Source organism: Poecilia reticulata, linkage group LG6 (assembly GCF_000633615.1).
Source record: "Poecilia reticulata strain Guanapo linkage group LG6, Guppy_female_1.0+MT, whole genome shotgun sequence".
NCBI classification, from domain to species: Eukaryota; Metazoa; Chordata; class Actinopteri; order Cyprinodontiformes; family Poeciliidae; genus Poecilia; species Poecilia reticulata.
Genome location: NC_024336.1, coordinates 29,756,623 through 29,771,217, shown reverse-complemented (window position 1 = coordinate 29,771,217; position 14,595 = coordinate 29,756,623). Strand labels below are relative to the sequence as shown.

Genomic DNA, 14,595 nt, shown 5'->3' with positions numbered 1-14,595 from the left:
AAACATTTATATGCATTTTTTTTCTGTACAAAGTTGATTAAGTCATTTCTTGATATATTTTAGATTTTCAATAAAATGTGAATAAAGTAAAGTAAAAGACAAAATATATACAAACATTTACAGAGGTGGACACACTTTCCTCCAGTGTGCTAATAGCAGAGCTAATTGTTCGTTTGGCACTTTAGCATCTTTGCCAACTTTGAAAATGTTTAGGGCACATAACTCCCCTAACTTTAATTCTAAAGCACTAATTTACTTGGCTGCTTTGTAAACTTCCAGTTAAATAAAGTTTATACTCATGCTCTTATTTTGAAGGGGATGAAGACTGTTAAAGCAGCAGTTCTCTGTCTTTTCTTCCCTAAGAACTTTATTTCACACAACGAATGTAAAGGGAACAAAATAAAAACAGACAGTAGAGAACAAGATATAAACATAAATGCAATACATAAGGACATTAAAGTAAATTATAATGTCAAAATCATATTAAAGGGCAAATATAATTTCATTTGAAGTCAGCACTTTAGCATTAGTTTCTGCTAAATACCGTTTTGGTGTAGCACTTTAGTGTTAGCATAGCTAATGTTCGTGATTACTGCTTTAGGGTTAGCGCTACTAACTTTTCAGTTAGCGTAGCTCACCACTGAAAAAATGACCAAATCATTTAAGAGGTGCTTTCATACTGGAAAACGATCCTGCTTTAGGGAAACTGACTGATACGTTCGCAGTTCCACCATCTTGGAAGAGGCAAGTCCGCCTCAAGAAATTAGTAGAACCAACGTTTGTCATTTCATAGATTTTTTTTTTCCCAGTTTAAAATCTCATTTTTTCTTTAAGTTTTATTATTATTGTTCTGAACAAACTTTATGGCCCCAGTTTAGCTCCATAAAGCCTTTTTGTAGTCTGAAGACGGAAGCTAACAGGAGCTACACAAATGAAACCAATAAAATTCAGAAGGTTGTAATTTACCACCAACACAGACACACAGCTTGCTTCTTTTTACAACACAGAACATATGAACTCAACCTTTCAGAAGCTGCTTCTTCACAACATGTGGAGGTTTAAATCGGCTATTGGAGTCTTTTTTTATAGTGTTCATTTTTCTCTGCACTACGAGAAAATAGCTCTGCATAAATACATTATAGTTCATCATAAGTAGCAAAAGATAAATAAATAAATAAAATCAATGCAATGTGACTCTGACTTTAAGATTTCTGGTAATTCTTCTCCTCACATTCCAGATAAATATCTTGCTTCACTTAAGGAAGTGAAGGAAAAATCATCATCCTGCTGCTGGTGTTGAACAACTTCAAGTCCTTCAAACGTTATTTTCTCATCTAAACTGTTAATGGGTCTCAGAATGAGCTTAATAATCACCCAATTATGAGTTAATTGCTCAATGAAAGCTTCGTAAGCAAGTTGTCCTAAAACACATTTTCCCTCAAATATTGTTCTTTTAAATATTGTTCTTTTCCGTACTAGCCTATTGTACGGAAGAAGATTAGGGCCAAAGAAAAAGAAAATTCTGACTTGAATCTCAGAATTCAGAATTTTTTTCTCAGGATTCTGACTTTAATCCCATCATTCTGTTTTTAAACTCAGAATTCTGACTTTTTTAAAATTTGAATTCTCACCTGTATCTCAAAATTTAGAATTTTTTTTCAGAATTTTGAATTTTTTTATCAGAATCCTGACTTAAATCTGAGAATTTAATTTTTTTTATCTCAAAATTTTGAAATTCTCAGAATTTTGCTGTTCTTTCTCACAATACTGAATTTAATCTCAGAACTCTGACTTTTGATCAGATTAAAGTCAGAATACTGATAAAAAAAGTTGTTTTTTTCTCCCAGCGGTCACAATAATCTTCTGTACTATTGTAACATATATATTTTTTGAGTGTTATTAAATACAGTTAAATAAAAATAAATAAATCTGCAGCCTCTTAAAATTGTGTGTATTTTATATATTCGGTAGGTATTAGAAGATGAGTATATCCATATGGTACAGCATGATAATGTGGAAGTATCTACATTATTCACATTATTTACTGGTTCTGTGCAGAACCAAGTGTTTTGTTAACTGACTGATCCATTTCCTGACCGCCTCCCTCCTGCGTTTCTCCTGGTTCTCTTCTGAAGCCATTATGGCCGCTGTCTGGTCGATGATCGGCCGTCATCCCGTTCGCCGCCGCCGTCTCCTCATGTTCGCTCCTGTGGAGCTTTGACGTCGAATCCGAGGAAGGCTCCAGGACGGCCCGCGTCTCCTTTCCATTGACTTGGTTGCTGTTGTGCAGGGCAGGCCGCGGGTCTCGAACGGTACCAAAGCAGGTCTGGGCGGTGGACAGCGTCCGCTGGTTCCCCTCCACTCGCTGGCAGCTGTACAGCCCCCGAAACGCAGAGCGAAACTTCTGAGACATGGCGTTGTAAATCACCGGGTTTATGGCGCTGTTGGCGTAGATGCAGGTCCGACAGAACAGCAGGAACCAGGAGTCCAGGTAAGGCGTGGACACGAAGGAGTTGATCAGAACCAAGGTCCGGTAGGGCATCCACAGCAGCGCGAAAAGGATCACCACCACGGCGAGCATCTTCGTCACCTGCAGGGCAAATGCAATTTTAAAGTCTCCAAATTTCAGAGTTTTTTGGCAGAAATTTACTTCTCCTTTTTTTTCCTACCTATAACGGCCCTGATAAGCTGCAGTATGAGGGGCCGTTTAGGACAAAATCTATGTTTTGTCTCTCACACACTACAAGAAACTCACGCACACTCAAAAAATACTCAAATTGCGTATACACACTACTAAAATGTCTCACGCGCACACACATTTTATCTTTCTCGCACACATACACGGTACTAACTCGCACACACACACAAACGCTATCTTTCTCGCACACGCACACAAATGCTACCTTTCTCGCACACATACACTGTACTAACAACTCGCACACGCWCACAAATGTTTCTCTCACATACACAAGACTAAAGTTGCGCACACACAGTGCTAAGACTCGTTTTATGTATGTGTGAGAATTGTCACGGAAGAGGCGGGGCATAATTTTTTGATCAACTGCGCATGCGTTGATCCTAAACTATAAGCTTCGATTGTTGACTCACTGTATATGTTCTATTACTTAGTATATTTGTGCTTTTAAATATATATAGAACTTTAAACTTTCTTGTAACTTAAATGTACTATAGAAATAAATAAATCTGATTGATTGATTAGAAATAGCAAAATTGCTGTAGTACAATCTGTCCACTGGGTGCCAGCATTACAGGAATTATTAACCGGCGCCAACTAGTGCCGAAGAAGAAAGAGTCTGCTATACCGAACATGGCTAACTCTAGTTCAAAACGAGGCGGTATTGGACCGCAGTGAAGTTAGTTTCAAGTTGGATATTCGAGCTCCGGGGAGTAGGGGCGTTTAGCTCAAGGTTGATCCAATTTATGAACGCTAATGTCGGCTGGGGGTTCTCCACAACTCCCGGCCGCAACGCACCAAGGTTTACTTAGGGACTGTCAACAAATTACCGAACCAGACCAATCAGATGACGGGGGGGGCACTGGCCCCCCTGGCCTCCCCTCTGGCTCCGCCACTGCGTGTGCGAGATGTTAGTACAGTGTATGTGTGCGAGAAAGATAAAATGTGTCCATTTTAGTAGTGTGTATATGCAATTTGAGTATTTTTTGAGTGTGCGTGATGTTTTTTTGGAGTGTGCGTGATGTTTTTTTGGAGTGTGCGTGATGTTTTTTAGAGTGTGCGTGATGTTTTTTTGGAGTGTGCGTGATGTTTTTTAGAGTGTGCGTGATGTTTTTTTGGAGTGTGCGTGATGTTTTTTTGGAGTGTGCGTGATGTTTTTTTGAGTGTGTGTGAGTTTCTTGTAGTGTGTGAGAGACAAAACATAGATTTTGTCCTAAACGGCCCCTCATACTGCAGAAGAATCAAACATACAGCAGGAAAACTGGCAAAAATATTCTGAAAGGTAGTAAATACAATTCTGAAAGGGATCCACTATAATAATATGTTTACTTCAGATGTAAAAACTACAGAGAAATACTGTCGGCTGTTTAGTTTTTGATAAATTAGACTAAAATATTGTCACATGGATAAGTTTCCTGTTGTTATTGTGACACATTGCAGCCACAATGCCACGCAGAAAAAGTTTTAACACCTGCCTTTGAATTTCTATTTTATTATAAAACTAAAAATGTGTCCATCAGACTCTGTAACTTACATTTGAAAAAACTAGAATTACTGAAATATTACAGAAACTTATTAAACTTTTTATAATTTCTCAGTTTCAAATGAACATATTCTGCTAATTATCAGAAAATTGTTGACATGAAACCAAAACAGACACTTTCAAATGAGCAACCAAATGAAGACTAATATCAAAAAGAGAAGAAAAAATGGAGAGAAAGGGAGAGAATATCTACAGAAGGATAAAATAACTGGATACAAAGCAGGTGTGATGATAAACACATTATGAGCAGGTGTGAAGTCTGAGGAGACGAAGAGAAGCAAAGAACTGAAAAATATTATCAAAACCTGATACAACCAGAAACAACCAGCTGCACCACAGGCAGCCCCTCTTTTAAAACGTAAAACATGATAGAAATAAATTATACTAACTTATACCAGACAAGAATAATTAATTATCGTGCTTTTTTTCCCCCAACTTGCTTCTCTGAAGAATCAAGTGTGTGTTAGCGCAACGCCAAGATGGCAAGAATCCAACAAATGGTCTTAGAAAAGCAACCATTCAGACGGCCATCATTCCCAGTTAAAAAAAAATACTTCACAATGAAACAGATTTAAGGCAGATGCAAAAATTACAAACTCCCCAAACTTTGGTCTCAGACTTTGCATGTCACAGTTTGCATGTTACAATGCTGAGAAAAACATCATTAAACACATTTTAACGTGTTGTGATTTGAGTTTCTTTGTGGGTTTATCAGCGGTTTCGAAATGTGATCAATAACCAGATATTACAAATGGTGGATGACGACGAGGAATGTTTTTAATCACTTACTGCATAAAAAAGGTATTTATGCGTGATTTTAATTACATTTCATAATGAATGGAAACACTGCAATCGCTAAATTTAGTTTTTTCAACATTATTGGAATATCAACATAATATTTGCGCATATTTGTAATGGAAATGTTTAGTCACCTTTGATTCATATCAATCTGTATGCCAACTTTACTTTCCTTAGTATGTCCCTGCTGCTCTTTGATTGGCCAACTCAAGACAATAACAATGTGTTTTTCTGCATCTTTTGTCAGTTTGTTGCTAAGCTGTGCATGCCATCAGACACCAATGATCTCAGAGAAGCAACTGTTGCCACCGATCAATCCGGGAGGGATTACAAGGTCATTTGCAAACTACTTGTCCAGTAAGAAAGATTATTCACAAGAGGAAAACATTTAAGATGGCAGCCAGCTGTGTAAACAAATTGTAGAATACAAAGATTTACTTTCTAAAATTGGTGAAAACAAACTCAGAGGTCACAAATTGTAAATAATCCCCCCCCAAAAAATCATTGAATTATTCAACCACAGCCATCAGAAATGCACAAAGAATGTAGAACTATGCAGTGATGCGAAACCTCAAAGGTCCGGTCCAATATGAGCTGATGGTGTCGTTCTAATTCCTGTGATTAGCCGTGATTGCTTCGTGATAACTGGAATCATCAGCATGTCGGAGGAAGCACGAGCAGACAGAGTTCTCGCCTGCGTGGAGCATTTTGACACCAATTATTAAAATGCTTTGTGTGTCTCTGAGTGGGCGCTCTGAGGGGGTTAATGAAGGCTCATTGGGTAATTGAGTCATTGGAAAAATAAAGACAAAGACAGGCGGCACGGAGTAGGATGTCTGCTAAAGAAAAAGGGAGAATTAAATCATTTGAAAAGTAAATTACAGAGTCTATAAGGTACCTAACAGGTGCAAAATATACCAGGAGATGATGGATTTATCACCAGAAAGAGTCTGGAGAGTTTTACCTCAGTGGTCTTTAAGCAGAGCGGAACATCAGGAAAACAACTTTACTGAAAGAACACAAATCATACCAAGTATTTTCTTTCTAGTTCCAAGTGCGAATATTTTAGTATTGTGCCAAATTCACATTTCGTTTTTGTACTTTTATTTGGGTATCTACAGCGTCTTTTTTTAACCCGGGCGCTTAAAAAAGTCAAAACACGTAGCTGGTTTTGGGCTATAAGTTAATTCTTTTTTCATTTCTGGAAAATGACCAGTTTCAAAAACGTGGGGAATCTTAAGGCCACAAACTAGCAGGAACTGCGCCGTTACCTAGCAACCCCAGCAGAGTTCCGCCAGTTACTTAGCAACCACAGCAGAGTTCCACCAATTACATAGCAACCCCAGCCGAGCTGAAAGACATTTAGGTCAGCGTGTTTTGCCACTGTATGTGCGGTACAATCGCTGCTGGAGAAGACAAGTGTTTCGTTGTTGACTTACCATCCAGAAGACAATCGCTGCATTTTTGTTGGTTGTGCAGGAAGTTCTACTTCTGGTTTTCAAATATCTACAAAAGGAGATATTTGACGGCAGCCATTTTCATAACGAACGTGGCTAGCAGCACCTTATTTTTATTTAAAGTGACAAGACACCCTAAAACAGCTCATTCTGAATGGATCTGAGCTGAGAGGACTAAAATCTCATCATCTAAGAATGATTTTGTGCAAAAAAATGCAATGACTATGTTTTGTATCACCTATAAACCTAACCTGTTCAATAAAGCATAGTAGATCACCTTTAAAATAAGACAGAAGTAACTCTCCAGTAACTTTTCAGCAAGATAAAGAAGCTTGTTTTGTGTCAGTAATTTTTGAATATTCATTAAAAAATTAGTTCCAGTGGAAGATTATTTCACTTATGACATGGGAAAAATGTCTTATTAATGAAATTCATTGTAATTTGTTCAGTCTCTGCAGGTGTGCATGAAACTGCAAGATGCGCCTCCAAGCCAAAACTCGTTGGCGACACACGTGGTGATCTTTCTTGTTTTTTTTAATTACTGCAAAATCTAGATTAAAGTCTAGAAACAAATCAATCATGAAGGAACATCATAAACTCTAAAATCTTAACTACCCAACATTGTATAAAACCCAGGAACAAACCAATGGGAGACAGATTCCTGTCCAACACCTTTGTTTCCAAGCTGTGCAGAACATTAGTTGCTCCCTGGTTGCTATGGAGATATGCGGGATCAAAATCAAAGTGAGGCCCACCCCTGACCTCAGAGCTGTTCTCACATCCTGTGGAACATCCTGACTGTGGGTTAGCAGCAGCTCTGGGAGGCAGGACTCGTCACACCGACACTAAACACGCATCTGAATGTCCAATTAACGGGCAGCTCGTTAAAACACTCGCACACAACTCTGCTTAGTCCCACACCGGGAAACACTGATGGTCCTCTGCTTCCTGAAGTAGAAAGTTTTCAATTAAAATTCTCACTTTTTTTTTTACAGCAGGCCACAAATATTGTTGGAAGTTGCTAAGAAATCGTTTGTTTAGTTCCAGTACCAAACCAAAGCAACTTTTTTCAATGTTTTTGCTTCATTTCCATCACATTTTTTGTTTGCTGCTCCACCTACACACACATATTAAATAAATTATGTTATGAAGCTCAGTCACACTTTCCTGCAAAAGCACCATTCAAAGTTTGAACAACACAAGAAACCTTGGTCTTTACCTGAATAGTGCAGCATATTGTTGTAAAAAATATTTCAAATATAGATGCAAGTTTAAAAATGTGTGTCGCCTCTCAGGTCTTACGTTTTTCATGCTTTCTGTTAGACATTTGAATTTCAGCGTGAAAGCCATTTTTCCACAGTTTTTGAGCCTTTTAAACTAATTATTGCTATAAAATGTTATTCATTTTCATAACTCAGATTAACTTCACGTCATATCATATGTTTTCAACTTTGGCCATCTAATTCATACAACTTTAAAGTAATAATATGCAGCAAAATTAGATGCCAAAACTTAAGACTTTGCTGTTTGCACGTCTGACACCATTCGTCAACTGGAAGAAGATAAAGTGCGACACAGACTGAGAAACAGTCGTCTGAATGGTTAGCATTAGCTTCTTTTATTTTCCATACTTGTTTAGTGATTTAGCTTTGCTTCCTGCCATTTTTTATTCTTCCCTACTGGTGTGACATTAAATATTTTATATCTTTAGCAATAGCTTCCAGAAATATTTTACCTGTTTGGTGGTCTAGTATTGCTTCTGATTATCTTTTTTATTTGCTTAGCAGGTTAGTGTTAAAGTCTGATAATATTTTTATATATTTAGCAGTTTATTGTTAGAGTAGCTAAGATTCTTGTTTAGTAAATTAGCCTTTAGTGAACCTAACCTTTTGGTTATCCAATAACTACTGCCGATTTTAGTAAAAACATATAATATCCATTACAACTATGGCGGTCATTTTGAAAAACATCCATCAGAAAAAAGAAACAGAATATCAAGAAAATATATATGATTTCTGTGGTTCAAAACATGTAGGCTATTATTTCATTAATTTAATTGCCGATATTGGTGCAAAAGTGTATTTCCATGACAACTGTAGTGTTCATCTTGAAAACTTACAACTAAATGTAATTTCTATGGTTGCAATTGTGTGATTTTGCACCAAATGAATTAAACTATGATAAATATTGGCAAGCCCTAAGAGAAAGCAAACTAAATACTTCACTTGTGCAGATATTTCCTGTGAAAATGCCACAAAAACAACCTTTTTTGTTGACATTTTCATTAATTTTTATGTCAAAATGGCAAACGAGCCACAGCACTCAGACAGAAGCACATTAGACATTCCTCCCCTCATGGAAAAATGTTGCAAAGCCTCAACATTTTGCAAGTGAGCGACATCCCTTTGCACGCCGTGACCCCCCTTAACATCACCGCTGTCTGGTGACCATGGCAACGGCTCAGACGTTTCCCGAGCCGCTGTGAAACCGCGGGTCAGCGGGGAGGGGATGGAGTCAGTCAGCCTGTATGGCTCAGGTGATTAGTCTCATCAGTCAGAAATAATGCCGCACACCCTCAGCCTTCCTCCGTCCCGTCGGTGCACATTTCTCCGGTTCTGCTGGAGCGTGTCAGTCCGTGTTTCATACGCCTCATCGGAAAGAAAAGCCTGGAAAACGGCATCACGTGAACGCCCTCTCTCAGCAAAATGCTATTCGAGATAAGCTTCCAGGTCCAGGTGGAAAGCTGGGAGCCAAACGAGGCCATCTCAGCAGGTAGATAGCAGAAAACAATTAACTGTTTAATTACTGCCGAGGAGGAGGAAAGGGTAGCCTCTTAATTATACCTGCAGTGATGACACACAAGGCTTTGTACACACCAGCCATGTTTGATCCGCTTTAATCCAACTCCCGTCAGTTTGTCTCTAGAAAGTCCGGTTCGTTTGGGGAGATGTAGATGCGCAATCGGACCAAAAAAGCGATCTGGTCTGCTGCAAACATCAGTCTCGTTTCGGTTGAACTGAACTCTGGTGCGTTTCAAAAGCAATACGTGGACTACAGCGCAGGGCATTCTGGGTAAACACAACCAAAACAAACACACTAGTTTTGTGCTAGCAGGTGAAATGACTCAGGGGTTTTTGCCAACAACAAATCACCGCTGAAATCTGACGCTACTTCGTTTTTGTTTGTTTCATGCTCATTCTTCTTCACATGTTTTCATGTCGTTTCCTTCAGCAATTCTTGGTGCAGCGCACCCACAGGCGAGGAGGGGAAAATGTTTCTCAAAGGACTTAGATCGTTTGGCGCAGTGCAGTGAGAGAGAGAACCGCAGCAGCTAAAAAAAATTAACAAATGTTGCAATTTTGGTCCCCAATATACGACGGTTGAGTAAACATCTGCCAAAAAATTCAAAAAGGAAATTTTGAATTTGAAAAGTTCACAATTTACTAGAAAAAAATGAAAAGTAAAAAATATGTCATCAGAAATGTCAAAAATCCAAACCTTGAAAAATTTAAAACTCAGAAATTTCCGTGTTTTTTCTAGAAAATTTCTCAGATGAAACTCACAATTTCTGAGTGTTTTCTTTTTGTGTTTGTTTGTTTTTCATCTACAAGGTCCTAATACGCTCTTATACCAGTCAAACCGAGTCTGCCGCACTATCAAGTGGGAAAACTAATAACTCTTAAAACCAAGTAATCAGAAAGTAACGAAGTTACTTTTTCAAGGAGTAATTAGAAATTGTTTAGGGTCCCCATTAAGCTAGGCTGTATCATTAAAAACACTCATATAATAAAAGTCATTCAAATATATGATAGCTATATCAATATGAATAAATCACAGTTCATATAAAATGTTGCTAAATTTATACTAAGTATAATAATTAGTCGTTTCATTACTCCTAAAAGCTCTGGAGCTCCTTTTTAAAGTCTAAAAATTAAGAATTTGAAAATGTCCATTAACTGCATGTCTGGAGACGTATCCATGTGAATTTAACTAAACAAACAAAAACAACAGGTTTAAAATTTTCCATGTTGAGAATAGTAGTGGGCTGCACAGTGGAGCAGTTGGTAGAACTGTTGCCTTGCAGTAAGAAGGTTCTGGGTTCGATTCCCGGCCCCGGTCTTTCTGCATGGAGTTTGCATGTTCTCTCTGTGCATGGTGGGTTTTCTCCGGGTACTCCGGTTTCCTCCCACAGTCCAAAAACATGACTGTCAGGTTAATTTGGTCTGTCTAAATTGTCCCTAGGTGTGAGAGTGTGTGCATGGTTGTTTGTCTCTGTGTTGCCCTGTGACAGACTGGCAACCTGTCCAGGGTGACCCCGCCTCTCGCCCGGAACGTTAGCTGGAGAGGCACCAGCACCTCCCGACCCCATCAAGGGACAAGGGTGTCAAGAAAATGGATGGATGGATGAGAATAGTAGTGAAGCTAATTTCCTATCATTAACTTTTAGTTAGTCAAGATTTCACTGTATGGTATTTAACGAGCAGCTTTATTCTGCATCAATTTAAATTTATCTAAGTCTTTATCAAGGTAATACTGGTGGACACAACTACCTAAAATCATGCCTTGTTTGTGAACTTCCATTACTTTTTCGTAAATGAATTAAAAGCTGAATGTTTTAATTGTTTTTAAGCATCTGAGTGAAATCAGCGTTTAGCATCGGATGCCATCACCAGCGACCAACCTTCAACATTTCCTTTCCTCGACACACATTGAAGAGATCAGACATAGAAAACTCCCTCAGAGATCAAAACTCTGCATTAATCTCCAATCATGCAGGGGGCCATTATTCTTCAGTGTAGTTTATCAAACCCCCATCAGATTGAGTTGGCCTATCAAACAGAGCGAAAGAGCAAGAAGTGCCTTTTTGAAAGAAATGGAGGACTGAACTCATCGGCTTTATTAAGATCTCTTTTCCTCTCATTATGTAAATCTTCTGCTCTCACATGGAGATCCTTAAACACACAAGATTAGGATCTGCTCCGCCATCAGGTTCAGCCTGTTTTCATGCCGACACACACGGAAAGTCTGCAGGCGAAGCACTCAGCAGCCGTTAAAATCCAGGGTTGATGGTTTTAAAACGCGCCCCTGAGCACCATCTGTGGGTCAGAGCGGACTCAGAGCGCTTTGGCAGAGCGTGAGGGATCCGCTGGAGGTTTCCTCTGGTTCAGAGGTAAATATAACTTTGCTAACAAACGGCTAACACCCTCTCCGGCTTGAAGCGGCAGCTGCAGGGCTGCTGTGTCAAAGCCATGAGCGTCTCTGATTCTTTAATGTCAGAGCTGACACTGTGAATGAGTATCTGACTGTAAATAAACCGCTAGTAGGAACCCTGCAGTGTCTGAGTGTTTCCACAGAGTTTCTTCAGGTTCTCCATGTTGCCAACAAACACCCGCTGGTTTTGTGGGTATGAATGTGTCTCTCATGGTAATTTGTATGCTAATGTCCTGTATCAAGGCAGTGGTTTAGCAGCAGAGCCAGTCGTCCGATGCTAAACATCCAGCGCCTTTACCTGCTTATCAGATCGCCGAGATCAGCACACACAGCCTGAAACGATTAATCTGATTAATCGCTATGAATCAAATATTCAAATAATCGTCAACTATTTCACTAATCGATTAATCATTAACTGGAGTATATAAACTTTAAAAAACACCATTTTGTTAAAAGAACAACACAGTCAGAACAGTAATTAAGCCAAAAGTGCACAAATATTATACATATTCAAGTGGCAATTTTACCTTCAGTTGGTTAAAATTCTGTAAAAATCTCCTTTTAATCACCTTTTGCTACCCAGTTATTGATAAAAAAAAATCAACCATTTAGCGCCACACTGTATTGATGACCTTCAAGCAGAAAAGGTTGAGTTTTTAACATCTTGATGTCAGAAGTATTTATTTTTTTACTATAAATGATCAAGCGTTGACTAATGGAATTCTGCTTTTCCTTTTTATACAGTAAAATGTTTATCTTCTTATTTAAAAAAGGAATTTGATTGTTTATTTGTATCTTTTAATGCATTTCTGACATTGTATAAAAAGGCTTAAATGACCATTTTTTTGTGCGATTAATCGTATAACCGTAAAAGATCGCTAGATGCAGCCTGAGGGCAATTAAAGAAACCAATTAACTTAAGTTATGTTCTTAGACTGTTGATTATTTTTGGAATTAACCAATTAATTAATGGATGCAGAAGGCGTTTAATAGGATTTTTTAAAGGAATTTGAACCAGGTGAAGCTAAAACTTTGTTACTTTAGGAGTTTTGGGTAGAGCATATTTACAGACAAAGTTTCTTTTCATCTTAATTGCAAAATGTTTATATTTTTGTACAGCTTTGGCTTAGTTACTTCTCCAAGTGTTTCATTCTTCTTTTGAGTCTTTATACTCCAATTAACAATTAAATTAGTTGACAATTTTTTCAAAGATCAATTAATCAAGTTTAACCTGATTAATCGTTTCATTCTTAGTCCAAACGGTGGTGTGTGATGGTCGTGTATCTTTAGAAAACGGTTGGCTTGAGGAAATCTTGTGTCAAGAGGTATGAAGGTGCTTTCAGTCTTTCATGTGTCCACACAGAAACCCAGACTGACCCCAAAACAGAGACATGGAGGAAATTATACCACTCTGCAAACACAAGATGACAAAGTCGTTTTGACTCGGATGTGTTATGAATCCAGGGATCAAGCTGTGGGAGCCCAGATTGACAGAAAATTACAGTCCGCTGCTCATCTTTCAGCCCTTTTTTTCTGCTTCCCAGTGCAGATTGTTAGGAGGAGGCTGGCTATCAAAGCGCTGATAAAAACATGCTGCCGCCTGCTTCAAAGCACAGTTTGATATCAGGAGTGGGGTCAAGACGTCTTCGCCTTGCAGAGGAAACAGCTCTGGTTGCAGACGAGCTGAAAGCCTCTCACACATTCACAAAACTAAAGTTACTTCAGATTTACGACGAGTTCACAGATTCATTCCACTGGTCTGAAACCGGTTTAACAAAACCACACAGATACACATTTTTAAATAAAGTAAAATCTGATGTGACTTTTTACGACAGTATTAGCTCCGTGGTAGATTGGAGAACAAAAAAGGAGTTAATATCCACAAAAAAAAAAAAAAAAAGCTAATTCTGAGGTTAATCTAGTAAAACATCAAAATTTATGAGTTTGTAAAGTACAAAATTTGCTATTTTAAACAATTAAATTTTGAGATTAACCTCAGAAATGTTCTTAGTTTGAAAAGTAGAACATTTTCGACTTCAACCTGAGCAGAACCAGTTGACTGCTCCTCCTCCTTCAAATTAAACAAAAATGAAAACATTTTCTCTGTACTGCTATCAATTTTGCTCCCCCAAAATGTACGAAATCAAACTAATTTGGTGTCTTATCTACTGTGCTACAAATATTTCAGCTGCACAAATATAGTAAAATAAATTTATATCAACTATCAAAAAAATCTCAAAAATTATAACAGCACAAACAAAAAAAATTTTTGGCTCCAGTGGCCTTTATTTGATAGTTAATTGACAAGAAGGTGGGCAATGAGAGAAGGGGGAAGACATGCAGCAAAGGTCACCAAGGCCGGGAATCGAACCTGCAACAGCTGCGTTAAGGACTAAAGCCTCCATATGTGGGTTGTGCTTAACCCCTGCACCACCACAGCTCACCCCAAATGAAACATTTTTCTGCACAAATGTAACAGTTGATTGACACCATTTTCCACTGGCTGGTTGACCCTTCATGACCTGTGGAAACATTAATATTCAAAATTATGGTGACAGATATTTAAACCTTAGAATTAATTCATTTTCTTGCAGCATATAAACATCCTTTGGATGGACAATTGTCTTTCTCATGTTAAACTTGTTTGAGAATATGCAACATAATATCCATCCATCCATCCATTTTCTTGCACCCTTGTCCCTCAGTGGGGTCGGGAGGGTTGCTGGTTCCTCTCCAGCTAACGTTTCGGGCGAGAGGCGGGGTCACCCTGGACAGGTCGCCAGTCTGTCGCAGGGCAACACAGAGACACACAACCATGCACACACACACTCACACATAGTGGCAATTTGGAGAGGCCAATTAACCTGACAGTCATGTTTTTGGACTGTGGG

General features: G+C 38.5%; 1 protein-coding gene across 1 annotated transcript in view; it reads right to left on the bottom strand.

Annotated features, from left to right (window-relative positions):
- Positions 1 to 1,679: 1,679 nt before the first annotated feature.
- The window catches only part of trhr2 (thyrotropin releasing hormone receptor 2), a 33,748-nt gene continuing 20,832 nt past the window's right edge, over positions 1,680 to 14,595 (bottom strand). Inside the window, exon 6 of the mRNA XM_008412556.2 lies at positions 1,680 to 2,590. Within this exon, the coding sequence (XP_008410778.1) occupies positions 2,042 to 2,590 (549 nt within the window). The 3' untranslated portion in view covers positions 1,680 to 2,041. The remainder of the gene's footprint in view (positions 2,591 to 14,595) is intronic.